The 22446-nt window shown below is 38.4% G+C and overlaps 1 protein-coding gene across 1 annotated transcript in view; it reads right to left on the bottom strand.

The window, feature by feature from the left end:
* The window catches only part of LOC127640667 (Golgi apparatus protein 1-like), a 63420-nt gene extending 41409 nt beyond the window's left edge, over positions 1-22011 (bottom strand). Inside the window, exon 1 of the mRNA XM_052123357.1 lies at positions 21696-22011. Coding sequence (XP_051979317.1) covers positions 21696-22007 — 312 coding nt within the window. The 5' untranslated portion in view covers positions 22008-22011. The remainder of the gene's footprint in view (positions 1-21695) is intronic.
* Between the last annotated feature and the right edge of the window lie 435 nt (positions 22012-22446).

Below are 22446 nucleotides of genomic sequence, written 5' to 3'. Positions count from 1 at the left end.
TGTCAACATCCCAAATACTTGGTGAGAATACATCAATATCTGACAAATTTGAGAGCATACAACAATATAAAGAAATTCATTGATTATGTTGCCAGCATCAGAAGAACTAGGCATGTCCATACTAATAAGATGAAATTGAAATGTGAAAACTATTTTCAGTCAGCATGATCACACAGGAAGTCGACATACTGTTTCAGAGAGTTTCACACAGGAAGTCGACATACTGTTTCAGAGAGTTTCGGTACACTATGTGTCAGTCACATTTTGCAGACTCAATGACAAGCGGTGTCTCCCATCAGATATTTGCATGCATTGGCTCCAATGTAATGATAAATAGAGTCCACCAAGTGAGTAAAAACAGATCATGTTATCGTAATAGCATGTCACTGAAGTCTAGGATAACAGAAAAACAAAAACAACGACACATTTAAATTCACCATCTATAACTTCAGTTATATACTACCATGTGTAACTTATGGTTAAAAAGTCATTAAATGTTGTATTTACAAAGTTATATAGACATACATCATCATAAAACGATTTTAAAGGATTTGTACTCAGGCAGTGAATATAGTACCCACTAATACTATAGTACCCCTCAGCAAATGGAATTGTTGTGATGTCAGAGGGAGACCCGATTTTTAGTAGAGATGCACCGATCGACCGGCCAGGGACCGGAATTAGCCGATTTTCCGCATGCTCGGCCCGGAGACCGACCGGTCAGCCTCACGTCTTACTGATCCCAAGCCGGTCCGTTTTGTTGCCAGCGGCACAGGCAATAACATCACAGCCGCACGTAAACGTGTCATTGGCGTGGAAGATCTTCACTGTGAGTGAAGAATACATAAAGTTCGCAATTTGTAATAATTTTAAGGCCAAAGTAAACCGTGGGGGAACCACCACAATAACTTTCGGAACAACAAACCTAATTAGACATATAAAACACCATCACCCAGCTGAAAATGCCCATTTTAAAAAAGAAGCTAAAAAGGGAAAGCGGCTAAAGCTAGCCAGAGCTCAGAGCCAGTCACAAATCAGCAGCCTCTCCTATCATTCCTTGGAATAAGCAGCGAAAAGACCAAAGCAATTACGAGGAAAATTATGGAATTCATGGCCCTGGATGACCAGCTGTTCTCCATAGTTGAGGACAGAGGGTTCCGAAATCTGATAAAATTTCCTCGATACAGAGTAGGTGATACTTTTCTGACGTCACGTTGCCAGAGTTGTTTAATCTCGTGTCATGTCACACACGCAGCTGTTACAAGCATACCTGTCAACATTTGGGTACACAAATCCAGGAGAGGGGAAGTGGGGTGCTGGATGGCAGAGGCAGGCTAAATAGCCTACATACAAATTGTGCCGTTGTGAGTAACGTAATTCTTCCCACCGTGTCCGATATTAAAATCAGTGCGACACACTTTGCAATATGCGTGGGCATTGTCAATATGGCTTCGGGATATTAAATTAAATTCTTCTGTTCAGCTGTTGTTAAATTTACATGTATATTTAGTGTTTTTCTCCGGCCCACCAGCTGAGCCTTCTCCCATCTACCAGTGATGCTTGATTTAATATCCCGCGTCTACTGCCTGCACAGATATCAACAGCGCAAATGGGTTGTAGGTTGAGGTCACAAATGATTTTTAATTTGTATGATGTGTCTCGCCTTTCCACTGATGTCTCTGCCTCTCTTCCCACAATAAATGTATTTTCCATGCTTGATGTAAACACTGCCACAGACACACTTAGCTCTACTTTAACAACCTGTCTAGACAACATCTGTCCTCTCTCCTCTAGACCAGCACGGACTACACCACCCAGCCCCTGGCTGTCTGACGTCCTTCGTGAACATCGGACTGATCTCAGGGCAGCTGAGAGGAGATGGAGGACATCTAAAGATCCAGCTGATCTAGGTAAATATCAGCTTCTTCTTGCAACTTTTTCAATTAACGTTAAAACTGCAAAAACTTCATATTACCAGACCAAGATCAACAGCACCACAGACACTCGTAGCTTGTTTAGAACATTTAACACACTTCTCTGCCCTCCCCCTCCACCACCTGACACATCACTGACAGCAGATATATTCGCCACATTTTTTACTGATAAGGTTACAGCCATCAGCAATACATTCACAGCACCACACCCTGTCAAACACCTGGCTCCTGTATACAACCCTTCTTCCCCTATGTTCTCTCCTTTAACTGACACTGAGGTCTCTAAACTCCTCCTCTCCAACCACCCCACAACCTGTTCCCTTGACCCCATTCCATCACACCTTCTCCAGGCCATCTCTCCGTCCATCCTACCGGCACTTACACACATAATTAACACATCCCTTCTCGCAGGCACTTTTCCCACTACATTTAAGCAGGCTCGAGTAACCCCACTGCTGAAAAAACCTGCACTTAACCCCACACAGATAGAACACTACAGACCAGTCTCTCTCATCCCATTCATGGCAAAAACACTTGAAAGGGCAGTTTTCAATCAGATCTCCGCCTATCTCTCACAGAACAAGCTGCTGGATGACAATCAGTCAGGCTTCAAAAGTGGACACTCCACTGAGACTGCCCTGCTGTCTGTCATCGAGTCGCTGAGACAGGCGAAAGATGAATCCAGATCATCCGTTCTGATTCTGCTGGACCTTTCTGCAGCCTTTGACACAGTCAACCATCAGATCCTACTCTCCACCCTCTCTAAACTGGGTATCACTGGAACTGTGCTTGACTGGTTCAACTCTTATCTCTCAGAAAGGTCCTTTGAGGTAGCCTGGAGAGGGGAGGTATCCAAGCCACATCAGTTAATTACTGGGGTACCTCAGAGATCAGTGCTTGGGCCACTTCTCTTCTCCATATACACAACATCACTGGGACCCATCATTCAGTCACATGGTTTCTCTTACCACTGCTACGCTGATGACACGCAACTCTACTTGTCTTTCCAGCCCAACGACACCACAGTGACCGCTCGAATTGCTGCCTGTCTGGCAGACATCTCAGCCTGGATGAAGGAACACCACCTTCAACTCAACCCTGCCAAGACCGAACTCCTTGTCTTTCCAGCCAACCCGGCTGTTGAACACAACATCACCGTGCAGCTGGGTCCAACTACAGTTGCGCCTTCCAAAACGGTCAGGGGTAACCATTGATGATGGGCTAAATTTCACAGACCACATTTCAAAAACTGCAAGACCATGTAGATTTACACTCTACAATATCAGGAAGATAAGACCCTTCCTCTCTGTACATGCCACACAACTGCTCGTTCAGTCCCTTGTCATAACTAGACTGGACTACTGTAACGCTCTCATTGCAGGCCTTCCTGCATGTGCTATTAGACCCCTGCAAATGATCCAGAATGCAGCAGCACGTCTGGTCTTTAATGAGCCTAAGAGAGCACATGTTACACCACTTTTTGTCTCTCTCCACTGGCTGCCGGTTCATGCACGTATTCAATTCAAGGCCCTGATGCTGGCATGTAAAACAGTCACTGGGTCTGCTCCCGCATACCTAAAAACATTTATGCAGAGCTACGTTCCCACCAGAAGCCTGCGGTCGGCTAAGGAACGTCGCCTTGTCGTACCAAAACAAAGAGGCACCAAAACACTTTCCCGGACTTTCAGTTTCATCATACCACAGTGGTGGAATGACCTTCCCAACTCAATCCGGGAAGCTAACTCACTCTCTATCTTCAAAAAACGGCTAAAAACACATCTTTTCCAAAAGCACTTCACCGGTCACTAAAAAAAAAAAAAAAAAAAATTATTTACATTTCTTGTTGCACTTAAATCTGTTTGGTGTACTATTCTGATGATAGTGAAACTTTGTAATATGGCACTTTTTGTACCACTGTCTCCCTAAGATGATTCGCTGATGTTCTTCCTCTTTTGTAAGTCGCTTTGGATAAAAGCGTCTGCCAAATGAATAAATGTAAATGTGTCGATTGTGTGAGTAGGATGCGTTTCATTCAAGATCTGGCAACTGGACCAACTTGGAATAATATATTGATGTGATTATTCATATAACGTGGTTTGGGCCATACAAATTACGGGAGGTTTTTTGGGAGAAATAACAAAACGGGAGACTCCCGGGAAAAACGGGAGTGTTGACAGGTATGGTTTTCAGATCTTTGGAATGGTTTTGTTAGACGAGTAATAAAGAGAAAAATGTAAATTTATAATAGTGTAAAATGTCATGTTATATAAAGCAACTCATTTGCAGTTAATTGTTATTTCTACCTCTTTCCAGTTGTTTAAGTGAGAGAAGATCCTGTAACTTAGTGCAGTTTGGGGGAAATTGTAATGTTTAATAATTTATTTTATTATGAAAATACAATTTTGCATTGAAGAAAGCTAGATTTTGTTTGTATATGCGGTCAATAATAGTTCTTAAAAGAAAATCGGAATCGAAAAAAAAAAAAAAAACTCTGTATCGGCAGGTCACACTTCTGAATCGGCCAAGAAAATTGCAATCGGTGCATCTCTAATTTTTAGGAGGGAATCGATTTCTCATGACACAGGCATCTCAGGTTCCCTTGTGGCGTGACCGGAAGAGGTTGACATCAGCAGCGTGAGAGAGCTGGGTTGGGATTTTGTGTTGAAACCAGGAAGTAATCGCGCTTGCATAATCAGTGACAAGCACGATTCAGGAGGCATTTTCCCCCTTTAACACAGTGGTGTCACACTTATTTTAGGGTGAGGGCATCATTGTATATGGGCCGAACTGTCAATACATGCGTATGTATAAATATATACACTGTAAAAAATTATTTTAAAGTTTAATTGAATCAATGAGTTTAGTTGACGACTAAAATTTCATGCCAACTTAACTTGTGAAATTTTGATTATATTAACTTGTATTTAAGTTGGATTAACAATCATATTTGCCATTTCAACTCACTAAAAGTTGACTGAAAAGGCAAAGATTTGCCACCACCCAGCATGCATTGCAATAAATAAAGAAGTTATTGTAGGCCATTTGTGGACTTTTGTTTGCGCTTTTTTGTCATTATTGCAAGTTAATAGTTGTGTAGTGATGTTAGATTATTTTTATTTAATGGTGTTTGAGTCAAAATTACGGAGTTTTGTATTGAAAACTCCCGTGTGCCTCCCGTTCAAACTATGGGATGTCCAGCCTCTGCTGGTGTTCAAAAAAGGTTCTTTAAAAGATGCTGCAATGCGTTCTGGGTATCCTTGTGTCACAATATTAGTTCATTGAACAAAACCTGTCCAATCAAGATTACTAAAAATAAACAATGGATTATTTAGTTGTCTTGATCAAACTTCTAATGTTGAAAAAATTTTATATTTTTTGTTAATGACTGAGTCAAAGCAAAAAGACAACTTAAGTTAACAACTTTTTTACAGTGTATCTATCTATATCTATACATCTTCACTCAATGACCACTTCATTAGGAACACCTGAACACCTATTATTTATATGATTATCTAATCAGCCAATCGTTTGGCAGCAGTGCAATGCATAAAATCATGCAGATATGGGTCAGGAGCTTCAGTTAATGTTCACATCAACCATCAGAATGTAAAAGGAAAAAAAAAAAGTAATGAGTAATCTCAGTCATTGACCATAGCATGATTGTTTGAGTATTTCTGTAACTGTCTCTAGAACAAATTATATTGATTATCTGCCCTGTTGTAGCTATGTAATCATTATACCGATGTAATAGGCCAAATCAACATGAATGTTTTTAAGCAATTGTTTTCCAAATAATGCCATTATGGGTTGTGCTTTTGAAAGAGAAAAGCACAATTCTAGTGTGGATGAGGTGAAAACCTAGCTAAATCAATGCGTTTTAAACTTCAACTGATGTGTAGACAGGATCTATCCAGAGAATGCAAGAGATATATAGTCAACATCCAAAAAACTAGAGAGAATGTTGCAATATTGAACAAATTTGATAGAATACATTGTCAACTACATCTGACGAATTTAAAAGAAAAAAAAAAAAAAAAAAAAGAGTAAAATCCAAAGAATACGACAGGCGATGGCAGTGTAAAGTTTTTCACAGTTTTTAGTTTTAGTTTTTGACGAAATGTCCTTTAAATTTAGTCAATATTATGTATTTAGTCATATTCATTAGTTTTAGTTATTTTACTCTGACGAAAATGCCATATTATTTTAGTCAATAAAAATAACATTTTATTTGACAATGTGCAAACTGAGAAAAATGTGTCAAATTGTCACAGAATGTTCTTTATTATCAATATTCAAACATTTAGAAACATGTATAGGGTACACTTTAAGAAAAAATTACTTTTTCTAGTCACAGCTTATCAAGATGGACTAAATAAATGTATTTTAATATAATATCGATAAAGCAGAATAATTTGTGTGAAAAAAAAAAAAAAAGTAGGTTGTTTTCATTAAAATTATTATTTTTTTAAAAGGTGGCAGGTTTATAGTGATACCTTGTAGATATAGGGGTAATAGCCATAGTGCAAAATTTGTTAGCTTATGCAAATACATTTGAGACAGCAAGATGCTTTTTGAGTTACAAATTAAGACAATTCTTATTCAGAATAACTACTTCAAAAAAAGATGTAATTTGTAATACATTTCAATCACATTTGAAATTTTAAAACATCACAAATATTGCATAATCAAATTCATCTCTCTCGTAATTGGATAAGTCAATGTGAGCCCACTTTGAACATTCTTCATTACACATCTATTCCCCCCACTAAAGAAAAACTATGTTTAATAGGGGCCTGTAGTCAATGCAACAGGGGGATTTTTACCCCAAAGCTAAGCATTCACTTTTTGGACTGTTACTGAAAAATTTGGATTTAATGACATTGAACAAAACTGAAAATGACAAATAACTATTTTGTCTCAAAATAAATGTGATCGATTTAGGGATTCTCATTAGTTACTATAATATGCACATTTTTTAGAAATCAAATTACCTCAAAATCAACTAAGATATTACCTTCAATAATTTAATGGCCAGAAAAAATTTGCAGTGCATAGTGAGAAATATGGCTGGGTGATTAATCACATTTTATTTTCAATTACAACTTTGGGTTCCAACGATTATGAAAACAAGATAATCGAGATAAAATGATTATTCATAATGAAACACCCTGGCATTAGATCTTTGAAGCATCCTTTATTGAAGTTAAAATAAGATAGCAGGTTATGAAAATAAACTCAGAAACTGGCATTTCTCTGTGCAGTCAGTCTGTGTTGTGTGAAGTGAACGGGGAAGAGATTGAATAGTCTCCTGGCTTATGCACACTCTGGCATGGGGACGCTCACCACTCGTGTGCGTTTGCTGCAGCTAGATTATAACGCGATGGCTTGCAATGTAGTGCATCATAATATATGTGTCACATTCTGTGTGTATCTTATCATGAAGAAAATAGGTGATACGCAGCTCTATTAAGAAGAGAAATTTTGTTTTTTGTGAGCTAAAGATGGATAAAAGTGAACATCAAGGAGAGAGAAAGTAGTCATAGCCCATTATACACCGGAACAAAATCAATCATTTTTGATTAGCCTTTTTTGGCTTGATTTCTAAAATAATATCCAAAACTTCTTTAAAACAGACATTTACTTTAGGAGCTATACTGCAAAAGAAAAAATTGTTCACTAGCGATCTAGAAACAGTGGCGCCCTGTTTGATTGACATGAGGCGATGTGTGTGTGCTGAACAGGTGCGTGTGTTCCGAAAATGCTTGTGCTAATGCGCACCTGAACGGTCAAATACATTTAAAAATTCCGCCGTCATGTAAACAGTGGAGAAAACAGCAGATTTGTATTCAATTTCAGACTTGTAAGTATAAATGTAAGCTAATAGACCTAATGCCGTCTAGTGTGTCATCATAATAATCAAACAACCATAACAAGAAAACACCCACTGCTCTTGACTGGGTAACTTTAGTAGCTTTAAAAAGTATTAATGTATTATAATCATGCAATGAAGACCAGTAGCAGTATTATGTTGCATTTCATTCTGAATGTTAACTTGGAATACTTAATAGCAACTGCTGTTAAAGACATTTAAAGCTGTTAAAAAACACTGAATTTTCTAAATTTGTACTTTTTGTTCTATAATTTATCTATTTCTAATCATTGCTGTTTTTTTTATTGTTATTTTATTACTGACTGTTTACTAGTCTTGACCACTCACATTAGTGTTATTATTTGTTGTGATTTTGAAGCTGTTATTGAGAATCATCAAATTTCACTACCAACTACTGAAATTGTGGTATTGTGATAATGTATAGCCTTTACTGTACATGGTAGATCTTGCTGCAATAACATGATAAAAAGTAGATCTCATGCCATAGAAGTGTCAGCCTCCATTTATCCTGCTGTAAATGGAGGCTTTCCGTAACTTGACTACCACACATAAAATAATTATATGACAATAGCATCCTCCCCTACCCAGTGAGGTTTACATTGCAAGTTCAAGGAAATTCACTGTTAAAAATATTTTTTTTAAAGTTCAATAAATGCATGATGTTTCCAAAGTAAATGAGACCTCTGAAGTAGTCCTGTGGTATTTGGCACCAAGACATAAGAAGCAGATTCTTCCAAGTCCTGCAAGTTGTGAGGTGGGTCCTCCATGGATCAGATTTGTTGGTCCAACACATCCCATAGATGCTCAATCGGATTGAAATCTGGGAAATTTGGAGGCCTTGAACCCTGTTATGTTCCTCAAACCATTCCTGAACAATCTTTGCAGTGTGGTAGTGTGCATTATCCTGCTGAAAGAGGCCACTGCCATCAGGGAATACCGTTGCCATGAAGGGGTGCACATGGTCTGCAAAAATGTTTAGGTAGGTGGTACATGTCATAGTAACATCCACATGAATGCCAGGACTCAAGATTTTCCAGCAGAACATTGCCCAGATCATCACACTTCCTCCACCTGCCTGCCTCCCTGCCCATTGTTTATCCTGCTGCCATTTCTTTCCCAGGTAAACGATGCACATGCACCCACCATCCACACGATCTTAAAGAAACCATGATTCATCGGACCAGGCCACCTCCTTCCATTGCTCCATGGCACAGTTCTTACACTCACATGCCCATTGTAGGTACTTTCGGTGGTAGACATGTGTCAGCATGGGCATTCTGACCGGTCTGCGGCTACCGAGCCCCATATGCAGCAAGCGGAGATGCACTTTGTATTCTGACACCTTTCTATCATTGCCAGCATTAAAGAGCAACATGCAGGTTGAATTTATAACTGAATTAATACTTTATATTGTCTGCAGAGGTCTTTTAAAAACACATATGTAGAAATGACTAATTAAATCTCATTTGATGTAGAGATTTTGATGAAAATGTGCTAGGCTCTGGAATACGCCTTTCCCGCTATCAACGCGTCATATGACGTAGGGCGAGGCAAACAAAAGAGCTCGCGGTCAGCTCTCATTGTGGGTGTTGATGTAGTTAGAGCAGTACAGAAAGTTTTAGAGAAGCCATAATGGTAAATTATTGTGTTTGTGCTGGTTGCACGAATTCCAGCCTGTCAGGACATCACGTCCATCATTTTCCTTCTAGAAAAAACAAGGCTTTTCGGTCTTGAGTGCGTTTTGAGCAGGTGAAGAGAGCAGACTTCACTGCCGCGTCTGTTACCACACACTCGGTCGTTTGTGGCGCACATTTCACTCCAGAGAATTATCGACCTGGAGATTTGTTGGAGTCTCGGATGGGATTTCGGAGTAAGGACCACGTGAGGCTGATTACGGATGCTGTTCCCTCGGTGCACTCGATGGAATCAAGTCCACCGTCAAAGTGTACACCGGATTTTGGCGCGGGCTGGACCGGAGGACAAAGTGCTAACGTTAGCAGACATTCTGTGCAACTAAAGCGAGGACTTAGCAGAGTAAGTCTTACTTTTAATTATTTTAACTCTTAATTTGCTCATAATTATAGGCCAGTGGGCCATCATAGGCATGTTCGGTCCACACCGGAGAACTTCGGTTTCTTCATTCGCATTCATTGTAACCTGAGCTTGAACTTGACCAGACTCCTCAGCCCATCGTCACTTCGGTTAGTGCTTTATAGACGCGGAAGTTATTTTATCACAATTTATCTCAAAATATCGTTAATGGCTAAATATATATTACTCCAGTTCAGAAAATCTAGTTGTTTTATCATCAACATACACTATGCTATATAAGGGTGTCCAACCTGCATGTTGCTCTTTAAGTTTTTCAACAATTTGTGCTACAGTAGCTCTTCTCTGGGATCGGACCAGATGGGCTAGCCTTCACTCCCCAAACACATCAATGAGTTTTCGGCATCCACAACCCTGTCGCCGGTTCACCGGCTGTCCTTACTTGGACCACTTTTGGTACGTCCTAACAACTGCATATTGGGAACAGCCCACAAGACCTGCTGTTTTGGAGATGCTCTGACCCAGTCGTCTAGCAATCACAATTTGGCCCTTGTCAAAGTCTTTCAGATCCTTACGCTTGCCGTTTTTCCTGCTTCCAACACATGAAAATTCAAGACATGACTGTTCACCCCTTGACCGGTGCCATTGTAACGAGATAATCAATGTAATTCACTTCCCCTGTCACTGGTTTTAATGTTATGGCAGATCAGTGTATGTTGCAAATGTAGTGATTAATAATAGGATGTGTCTGAGTGAGGCAATTAACCCATTTTAAAGTGCATCTTAATGCAGATCTTGTTTAATTCTGTTAACACAGTTCAATCTGGGAAATCCCTAACAGGATTATTGGAATATATTAATTATTTTTTTCAAGAAGTTTCTTCTGTTCGTAACTTGTATTCCTCTAGTATTTTTCTCTAGTCATATTTTCGTCAACAGTATTCTAAAAATGTAATTTAGTTGTCATCATGATGCATTCATTTTCCAAAAATTCTTCGTCATTGAACATGTGTGTCAATCATTTTGTGGCAAGATTAACACTGGTCAATGGCCAAAATCACAGAGACCCCTCAGCAAACCAAATAACATGGTCAGAGGTTTTCCCAGCATTAATTGAAAAAAGAAATGAGGTGCAGTATTTCTTTCTTTAACAGTAACAGATGTGGTCTACAAGCAACAACGGACTCTAAAAATTAACAGCTGGAGGTCACTTCTAAGACTTTGGCAGCTTTAATAAAAAAAAAAGTTACTACATTTTAAATTGTTTTCTCCTTCCATTATGCAATTATGAAAATTAGCAGCCTTGAAAGACAAGACCTGTAGGCCTTAAACAATAACAGTTTGGGTAACACTAAACATGCTGACTTCATAGTGATCTTTATCACGCAAATAGTGAAATGAGAAGCGAGCTGTTTTTAGCTGAACATGCTTTAAAACAGTGAAGAGGAATGCATATTTTAGAAACTGCACCCTATAAACCTAACCATCAGTGGAGCAAAATGTAATATTGGGGGAAAGAATGCAACGTATAACTCATGCTCATCAGGGATGATAAAAACGTGATTACTTTTTGGTTTTAATGCTTAAGCATAACATGCTAGAGCTGATGCAAAAATGTCTGATGGGAGATGGCGTTTATGCATAATGTGGATGTTCCTACGTTACTGGAACTTTCGGAAACAACATGGCAACTTCATGTGATCATGTTGGACTGCTTGCCCATCAATGTTTTAATATGGCCTGCTGACAGACTCTTCCCAGCAGTCTGTTGATTAGTCAGAGACAGGCTTTTATGTTAGAAACAAGCATGGTTTAATGAACCACCACAGCATTTTGCCTGAGGCAGATAAAAAATAATGAGAGTAAACAAACTGTCTCCATTCAGTCTTTGTTATTTATAAAAAAACAATGAGGAACATTGTATGGCTAAACAATTGGCTTGGGAGTATAACATAATGACAGTTTCTTCTCCATAGTCTAGAGACTAATTTATAGAGCCATAAAAATACCTGGTGGATTCTACCTGATATATTTTATATCACATGCTGATGTCATCATTTTGCAATAAAATGTTACAAACATTGATTCAACCTGAAGAAGTGGTGATTCAAAATAACCTGTAACAATGAGCCCACTTACTTGCACAATCTTAGACTGATTATTCTTAATAATCCGACCATATGTGTGGTCATATAAATGCCTTGAACAGCTTTCCTACCACTGGAGGGTGAGTTCTTGGTGATGAGTAAGGTTGTCATGATACCATATTCATATCTTACAATACTATACCAGCTTAAGTATCATGATACCAAGTAGTTTCGAGATACGGTGTTAATTATTTTTTTCTCCCCTTTTGGCATGCCCAATTCCCAACGCGCTCTATGTCCTCGTGGCGGCGTAGTGACTCGACTCAATCCGGGTGGCGTAGGACAAATCTCAGTTGCCTGTGTCGGACACCATCAATCCGCGCATCTTATCTCGTGGCTTGTTGAACGAGTTACCGCTGAGACCTAGCGCATGTGGAGGCTTCATGCTATTCTCTGCTGCATCCATGCACAACTGACCATGCGCCCCACAAAGCGCAAGAACCACATTATAGTGACCACGAGAAGGTTAACCCAACATGACTAACCACCCTTGCAACCGGGTCAATTGGTTGCTTAGGAAGCCTGACTGGAGTAGGGCTGAAACGATTAGTTGACGTTATTGACTAAGTCGACAATAAACAATTGTCGACAAAAATAATCATTGTCGTATAGTCGTTTGATCTCATTTAACATAACATGAGATCACATTAAACTGTAATGATGGCGTGCGAGAGCAGCACTGCATTTCACGACTGACTGAGGAGAGGAAGAATTACACAGCTCACAGTCCAGATGCACTCTAAACTTTCACAGCTTCAGGTGAAGTACATCAAAGTACAAGGGAATTAAACAAAAATACAAGAATAAATACAGAAGCAATCTCTTTGTGGAATAAGTGGAGTCGGAGCTCTTTAAAGGAAACACCCCGGTGTTATGCCATTTTAATGCATTATAGCTTTATTAAAGTTCAAATAATATGGAAGCAGGTCATGTAATTAACTACAAACTCTGACTCTGGCATTTTTCTGTGCGATCAGCGCCTCTTCTATGAGTTGCGCGAATGTCCTGATCTAAGGGGGAGAGATTGAAACTACATCCGGCTGATGTGCACTCTGTTGCAGGGACGCTCTTCCCTCTAGCCCGAACTTGTTAAAGCTAGATTATAACGCGATGGCCCATGACTTACTGAATCAGAATATATGTCACTGTGCATTTCTTATCATGAAGAAAAGGCAATACGCAGCTCTATTAATAAGAGAGATTTTGTTTGTGTGAGTTAAAGATGGATTGAAGTGAACAGAAAGGTGAGAGAGGTGTAGTCTTTGACCCATTATACACAGCAACAAAATACATTTATGATTTGTTTTGGCTTGTTTTCCAATAATGAATATATAAAACTATTTAAAACAATGTACATTTTCTTTAGCAGCTATACTGCAGAAGAAAAAATTCTTATCTGAGAATGTTGAATATAATATTAAATACAAATATTGTAAAATATCTAAAAATCCTTTATATAAAAATAAAATAAAAAATGCATTCATCTGAGAAGCAGCATATGAGATATTTAGACTTGCTTTTAGAGAATAGATCTTGAATATACATATATTTTGTCTTTACTGCACTCGCAGAAGTATAACCAACTGAAAAAAATACACGTGTATATACACAACATACACTTATATTTAAGATACATCTAATTTTAAGGATTTTACCATTTTAAATGGAAAACAAGACAAAAACACTTGATAACAATAGTTTTATTTAGGCCCTACTAATAATTTCTTTACTGAATTAAACTTAATAAAATTATATTTTCCCCCTTTTATTCAGTGAATGTTAGAGGTATTTTTAAAAGATAATTTTTTTCTCCTCTTTATTGTTAGTAAGCACGTTTAATACAACCTCTTAAGTCAGGACACAAGCAGAATAATCGGTTAAGAGCTAATGATTAATTGTTGCTATTATCGCAGAATAATTGCTAGATTAATCGATTATCAAAATAATCGTTAGTTGCAGCCCTAGACTGGAGTCACTCAGCATGCCCTGGATTCGAACTTGCGAGAGTGTTAATTCTTAACAATTTATCCAAAGTACAATGTAATGCTTCTCAAATCAACCAAATCTACATAAAGCAAACGCAAATCTAGTTACAATGCTGCATGGAATTCTGAGGAGCTGGTTGAAGTTTTAAATGAATCATGTTCTTCTGCCTTACATTTTGTTGCTCCTGTTAAGGCCAAGAAAGATGAGGGCAAAGGTACCATCAAGCCTTGGTTAAATGACTACACCAGCACTCTCAGAGAAGATTGCAGAATTGGAAGAAAGACAAACTCCAGGTTTCACATGACATTTTAAGGACTTGCTTAAATACCAAAAATCTGTGAAAATGGCCAAATCAAATTTCCTCACTAAATTAATCTCAGAGAAGGCAAATAGGCCCAAACTGCTGTTTAAGTCCATTGACTTGGTGTTACACCCTGCTTCTGTTGCCAGTCCTGATGTGTCCTCTGAAACCTGTGAGAAGTTCTCTTACATTTTTCACTCAAAAAGTCCAAGAAATGAAGGCCTCTATTCAGCCTGTAGAATTCTATTCACCATGGTATTCCTGCCACTCAGCTCTCTAACTTGCTTTCAAACAGTCTCTTCAGCCCACCTTGTTGATTTAGTTTCCAAGATGAAGTTTTCAAGTTGCAAAATGAGCTCTTATGTGACTGCAATTATTCACAGCTCTCTAGCAAATGGGGTGTCCCAGCTAGTTTTAAACATGCAATTGTCCAGTCTCTGCCTAAAATAAAAATGCACTTCCATCCCACTATACCAATTACAGGCCTATCTCCAAGTTGGCATTCATTTTAAAGCTTTTGGAGAAAGTAGCTTATTTGCAGTTATACTCATACTTGAATTCTTTTAATATCTTTGATAAGTACCAGTCTGGTTTTAGAACTTTACATAGTACTGAATCTGCTCTTCTGAAGGTCACTATTGACATTTTGCAGTCACTTGACTCAGGATCAAGTGCTGTTTTGTTTTTATTGGATCCGAGCGCACACAACATGCAACACAACTTATCACAAAATTCTTTTAAAGAGCACCTATTGTGGTTTTTCAAATATTACCTTTCATGTAGTGTGTTATATAGCTGTTTGTGAATGTAAAAAGTCTACAAAGTTTCAAAAATCAAAGAGTTAATGACTCCCAAAAGAAAGAACCAATTCTAAACACCTGAAACGAGTTGTTAGTAATTCCAGACTTACTTCCTGTACTAACCTACATAACATGGTACCAAAAAAATGAAGCCTCCGTTCTGCATTGGTTGCTCGCGAACAGCTTTAACCTGACCTCAAACACTATACTAAGTGGCAGACCAATCACAACAGACTGGGACATCTGACCAATCAGAGCAGAGTAGGCTCTCTGAAAGGAGGAGTTTAGAATGATTGCTTTAGAATGGTTCATTGAACAAATCGTTTTAGACATTGGGGAAAAAAGTAATGCTGCAATTTAAATTATGAGCAAATTTGTGTTTTTTTACCTTGGATGCATGTAAATCTATTGTACGAGACCTGTTGTGTATCGAGACTATCTTTTATGCAGAGGAATCCACTGTGAAACATTTTCCTCGTTTGAATCACAGATGATTAAGGTCGGTGCTGTAAACATATTTCACTGTGTGTTACTTTACCGTCCTCCTGGCCCTGCAGGTATCTTCCTTACTGATTTTACAGATTTTTTAACCTCGATAATTAAGCTGGAGAAAGTTCTAATAATTGGAGATTTTAATCTTCACATTGATGATATGTCGTGTAATGCTGCTTCGGATCTCCTATCTATCACTGACTCTTTTAACTTTACGCAACATGTCTCAGGTCCTACGCACTTAAAGGGGCACACCTTGGACCTTGTTTTCTCATTAGGTCTTGAGATAGTAAATGTGAGTGTGGAGGATGTCCATGTGAGTGATCATAGTTGTGTTTTCTTTAGCTTAAAGCTACCACGGGACCCCCCGCCTCTGAGAATTAAGGCTCAGAGGAGAGTTTTTAACCAGGATGTTGCTGGGAGGTTTTCTACTATGTTTGATCCATGCCAGCTAAGATGTTGTAGTGATGTAAATGTGTATGTGGAATCTTTTAACAGCCAATGTTCCAAAATTCTAGATGAAGTGGCCCCTATGAAATCAAACATTGTGTCTGTTAAAAGCCCTGCCCATGGATTAATTCATCTATTCAGAGCCTTAGAAGTAAGCGTCGGAAAATAGAACGTTTATGGAAAACAACTAAACTTGAAGTTTACAGGCTCTATCTTAGGGAATTAACCACTTCTCTAAATGAATGTCTGACAAATGCTAGAACCAACTACTTCTCTCAGCTAATATCTTCTAACAAGAAAAACCCTAAATTTTTATTTGACACTATTAATTCTATTGTTTCTCCATCTGTTTCTCCAATTGCGGTGCTCTCTTTGTCAAATAGCAATGTATTTCTTAACTTCTTTGTTGAGAAAATTAAGGATATCAGAGTTACTATTTTACCCCGCCTGTACACAAGGCCTGTACTTCGGTCTTTCCTATCCGTGTTTCTCTTTTAAAATTGTGTCACTATTCGATGTCTCTACTCTATTAGATAAACTGAAGCCATCTTATGGCCAGAGTGATGTTCTTCCAACTATGCTGTTTAAGCAGGTTTTTGATAGTATTGGCCCCTGCGTTGTAGAAATGATCAATACTTCACTTTTAACTGGGGTGGTTCCTGACTTTTTAAACATGCTATTGTTGAACCTGTTCTTAAAAAGCCCAGTTTGGACCTATTGCAACCCTCGAATTACAGGCCGATATCTAAACTTCCTTTTATGGCTAAGATTTTAGAGAAAGTGGTAGCAGAGCAGCTTACTACCTTTTTAGAGAATAATGATATTTTTGATAAATATCAGTCAGGTTTTCAGTAAAAAACATTCTCACGGAAACTGCACTGGTGAAAGTTTCAAGCGATATTTTGATGTCTGCTGATTCTGGGAAGCATACAGTGTTAGTTTTGCTGGATCTTACATCTGCCTTTGACACCATTGACCACAATATTATGCTTAATAGACTACAGGCACTATTAGGGATATCTGGATCAGCTCTGAAATGGTTTTCATCTTACCTTACTGGTAGAAGTTTTGGTGTTTATATAAATCAGAACATGTCAGACACTGCAGGTTTATTGAGTGGTGTTCCGCAGGGTTCTGTCCTGGGACCGATTCTTTTCCTTCTATATATGCTTCCTTTAGGACAGATTATAAGCCAGTTTCAAGATGTCTCTTATCACCTGTATGCAGATGACATTCAGTTATATTGCTCCTTTAAGCCCACTGAGTTATTTAAATTATCATCTTTAATGAACTGTCTGAGTAGGATTAAGCAGTGGCTAAATGACAACTTTTTAATGTTGAATTCAGCTAAGACTGAAACTTTAATCATTGCCCCTGAGCAGAGCATCCCTCAGATAAAGAAACACATTTGTGACTTAGGTTCGTCTGTTCAGCCCAGTCTCAGGAGTTTGGGAGTTGTTTTTGATACTGCCATGTCTCTGGAGAAACATTCAAAACATCTTATTAAAAACTGTTTCTTTCAGTTAAGGAACATTTCGAAGATAAGAGCCTTAGTGTCAAAAGCGGAGCTAGAGATGATCATTCATGCTTTTATCTCGTCTCAGCTTGGACTATTGTAACAGTCTTTTTATCTGCCTTAATAAGAAGGATCTTGGTCGTCTTCAGACTGTCCAAAATTCTGCTGCTAGGCTTTTAACCCACACGAGTAAAAAGGCACATATTACTCCAGTTTTAGCTTCACTCCATTGGTTACCAGTGCTATTCAGAATGCACTTTAAAATTCTGGTCCTAACTTTTAGAGCCCTACAAGGACAGGCACCCTCATACATCTCTGACCTGATACAGCTGCGTACATCCTCACGTAGTCTGAGATCAACAGGTCAGAGACTATTAGTTGCCCCTTTGCACATTTTAAAACTAGGGGGACCGTTCATTCCAAGTTGTTGCACCCAGGTTGTGGAGCAGCTTTGCCTCCTTCAATACGCTGCTTGGATTGTGTGGAAAAATTTAAAAGTCAGCTAAAAACTTTGCTTTTTAAAGAGGCTTTTGATTAGTTTGGAGGATGGTTGACGCCGGTCTATTGTGTATGTGTTTGAGTGTTGCTTATTTTACTTATATTTTATTTTATTTTGTTTTGTGATTGAGATGTACTTATGAGAGCTGCTTATGCTTTCTTTTGTTGTGAAGCACTTTGTGATCTTCATCTGAGAAAAGTGCTATACAAATAAATTTTACTTACTTACTTAAAAACAAAATTAGGCACTTTTAAAAACCATAATAGGTGCTCTTTAAAATGGTTGGTGTATGGAGGGTATTCGGGGTCTGGCTTTGCAGTGGTTTGCTTCCTATCAAAGTGAGTGGACTTTCTCTGTAAATATAGGCAATTTTTCCTCAACAACAGCCACCATATCTTGCGGTGTGCCCCAGGATTCTATTTTGGGACCATTATTGTTCACTCTTTCTATGCTTATCAATATGCGCTCCATTTTTCAAGAATATAATGTCTCCCATCACTGTTACGCAGACGACTCACAATTTTATTTACCAGTTAGGCCTGATAGCAGCTGCAATGTTGATTCTCTTCTTATATGTTTTGAGGAAATTAAAGACTGGATGGCAAATCATTTTTCTCAATTAAATGAAAGTATTGATTTTAGGCTCTTCCAAGACTTCATCTGTCATTGAAGCTCAGTTTGGTCTGCTCTCCTCCAATATACATATGCATGTCAAAAATCTTGTGGTCATTTTTGACAAATTGTTACAGTTTAACAAACAAATGAATGCCATTACTTGGGGAAGTTTCTTTCAATTGAGGTCTATTGCTAAATTGAAGCATTTTCTCTCCGGTAAAGACCTTGAAACTGTGATCCATGCTCTTATTAATTCACGGCTGGATTATTGTAACTCCCCGTATGCTGGTCTGCCTCAGTCTGCTTTATCTCATTTACAGATGGTTCAAAATGCTACAGCTGGATTTTTAACTGGGACTCAAAAAAAGGAACCACATTATTGGCTGCTCTTCACTTGATTCCTGTTAAGACTAGAATTGATTTAAAAATTCTTATTTATGTGTATAAGGCCCTGTCAGGTCAGGCTTCTCAATACATGACTGACGTTCTGCACCCATATTCGCTCCTAGAATGCTTAGATCTTGTAATCAACTTTTATCAGTTCCCCACTGTTGTTTAAAGTCTAAAAGAGATCGAGCCTTCTCTGTTGTCGCCCCCAAACTCAGCAATAATCTCCCTTTACACGTAAGGTCTGCCCCATCTTTAAATCTTCTCTTAAAACCTAACTTTATTTTGTTTTTGTTTTTATACTATTTAATGTAAAGTTTACATGTTGTTTATTGGTGTTTAGTTCTGTTTGTTTATATATTGATTATTTTTATACATTTGTGTACTCGATTACACTTTTGTATCAGAATAAAATGTTGATCAAATTTTGTTGTTTTTAATGCGCTTTACAAATAAAGTTGACTTGATCATAAGTGTGACGTTACCACCAATATGCATTTGTAATTCAAAAAGAGCAAGGGTATATCGGTAAAGATTGAGATAAAGCATGATGCATAGAGCAAATGAAGTGGCACTAATCCGTGTGAATTCTGCAAAAGCAGTGGGATATGTACGCAGGTAAATAATAAGGTTGCTGGTGTTTCACCATTTGGTTTGAAATCTTTGTAGACATCCAAGGCAGATGCATATTTATTTAATGTTATTGCAGATATAGGTCTGATTCAAATGAAGGTTTTAGCGAAAATAATATTAACTACCACACATACAATGTAACTTAAGGTACTACCATATTGATGGTGCTACAGTTTAAAAATACTGTGGCACCACCAGTATTTTGAAGCTTTAGTATCAAAATTCGACCATAGAACCAGAATACCATGCAACCCTAGTGATTAAGTATGTAGTTTTTTTATTTTGAATGTGCATGAAAGACCTGCTAGAAAAAGAAACTATTACGGTGATGAACAGCCAGAAAAATAACCTATTACGGTGATGAAAAGCCACAGGAATAGCCTGTAACATAATGAACAGCCAGAGAACTAATATGTAATATGAACAGCCAGAGGTATAACATATAAAAGCCAGATAAATAACAAAGTTGTGATGAACAGCCTGAAAAAAAAGTTTTATGGGGTGTAACAGCCAGACCAGTAATGGTGATAGACCTGTAGCCAGAGAGATAATCATTAGGCTAACGGTGATCATCAGCCAGAGATATAACCTGTAATGATTGAGAATTAACAGGATTTACATTTGAAAGAGCAGGGAACCAATAAAAAGAAATCTATAATCAACACATGAAATAGGCAAAAGCAGTTCTGCCATTCAACTGCTATGTTCTTATACGCAAAGTGCTCTGAGTGTATTCAGTAAATTAGAAATAATATTACACAGCCAGATCTGTCGGACTACGATATAGGCCAAACACTGATGTATAAGGCTATGCCAGGATATAGCCGTCACGTTGCTCCTGCTTTTGAGATCATGCAACGGCTGAAATGTTTTCACCAAACGGTGACTTATCCTTTTTACAGTGCATAGTAAATTACAATATTAAAATATAATTGTTTGAGAATGCTCAACAAATCAAGGGCTTATGATGTGAAACCAGTCAGTCAAGTACAACAACAATTTTTTAAAGAATTTTCTATAGATATGCAATGAATGGACTGCAGCGGTGCATGAATACCCGTACGGAGTATGTACTTAATATGATGAAAAACTTCCTTATTGACCTTTGATCTCTATGATCATGAACCATACAAATGATTTACTCAAGTGTTGTTAAACAAGTATAATTTAACAACAAGGAAGTACTTTATTGGTACCTTGGTAGGACTTCGACTTGAAAAGTGACACCTGACTAACAGGGTGGAAAGAGTTTGTGAGCTCTTATGAGCATACCTATTATGCCAAAAGTCTGTCTAAGTAGGCAGCTCACTATGGGTTGAGATGCAGCCATAAACAGGTTAATGAAATAGGTTTCTTTTCTATTAATTGTGCGTATCTAAGGTGGCCATGGAAATCGCTGGAGCAGTTTTTTTTTTCATATGTTCTCTATTTTCTTTTAAAACATAAGTTGGGGTGGGACATTTCAAATGGCTTACCACATTTTTTAAGTTTCTCTTACAGCCGTGAACCATGATTTTGGAGGTGGGACATTCTCATTATAGAGGGCATTTGACTGGACAACATTGTGGATACACCCCTACGTGCAAGATGTGTCATCCATATTTATGGTATTAGAATGTATTTACAGAAATACTGTAAATACAGTGTACTTGTTTGTGGGCATTTAGGAGGTGAATACTAGCATGTAGAGATGACTAAATGCTAACAGACATGGACTAAAAGCCACAAAACTCATCTTTACTTCATATATGTTACGGAGACTGGGTCCTTTTCCTGGAATATAACCAGATGTGGCTTGACATCCTCTCAAATCAACTACTATTATATATTATTATTAGCAGTATCGAAGATCTATCATCTCTATCTTGTGTCTCACAGATGCACTGCATACATATGTGCGTTACTGTAACAAACACTCGTGATCACTCAATTCAGCGCTAAAGGTGGCTTAAATGCTAATGACTCAGAATTAAAGACACGGGTCGTGTTTCCTTACGTCTTTTCGGTCCTGCAGACACTCCAGCACGGCCAGGTTGTTGCTCCAGGAGTGTTTGGGGCAGATCTTACTCACGTCCTCCCGACAGGCCGCCTCCTCTGCAAGCTTCCATCCGCCGCTGCGCCAGGCCACGGGGGCCCCATCCACCGCCGCCACCGCTTTCTCCTCTCCGGCTGGTTTCTTGGCTCTGTCAATATTATCCGGGGCATGTTCGTCGTCTAAGCTCGGTGGTTTGCCTCCATGAACAGAACAGATCCAGTCGGAGATGAATATCAACAGCAGATATAGCTGCACACGTCTACACGCCGCCATCTTCGCTAAGCACTATTACGAATCCTACTACGGCGAAGACGTGGATTGTGAATATTAATTAGCATACGTTTCGTCTCTTTGTGGGCTTCCTGGAGCGTTTTGTCACGTGATTAATTCATATTTATGAGCCACAGCCTTTACTGTACTGGGATTTGTCAATTCCTGTTGAACGCCACAGGGTTTGAGCTCAATCATTGGCCACGTAGACTGCGACTTAAGGTTAGTGGATCATTATATCAAAATAACAAAAACAATAAAATAAATAAATAAACAAGACAATTATCATGAAACAGGGCGTGGTTTAGTCGTCCGAAAGTTTTCTCTGTAATTGCTCAGATACGATAGGTCTAAAACATACTATGATTATCCATTGTGTATTTTCAGTTTAGTGGTTTTTAAAGTTTCTTGGTGTTATTATTCAGGGATACATTATTGTCCA

Source organism: Xyrauchen texanus, chromosome 49 (assembly GCF_025860055.1).
Source record: "Xyrauchen texanus isolate HMW12.3.18 chromosome 49, RBS_HiC_50CHRs, whole genome shotgun sequence".
Lineage (NCBI taxonomy): Eukaryota > Metazoa > Chordata > Actinopteri > Cypriniformes > Catostomidae > Xyrauchen > Xyrauchen texanus.
The sequence above is the reverse complement of the archived record's forward strand: the minus strand, read 5'-3'. Positions and strand labels throughout refer to the sequence as shown.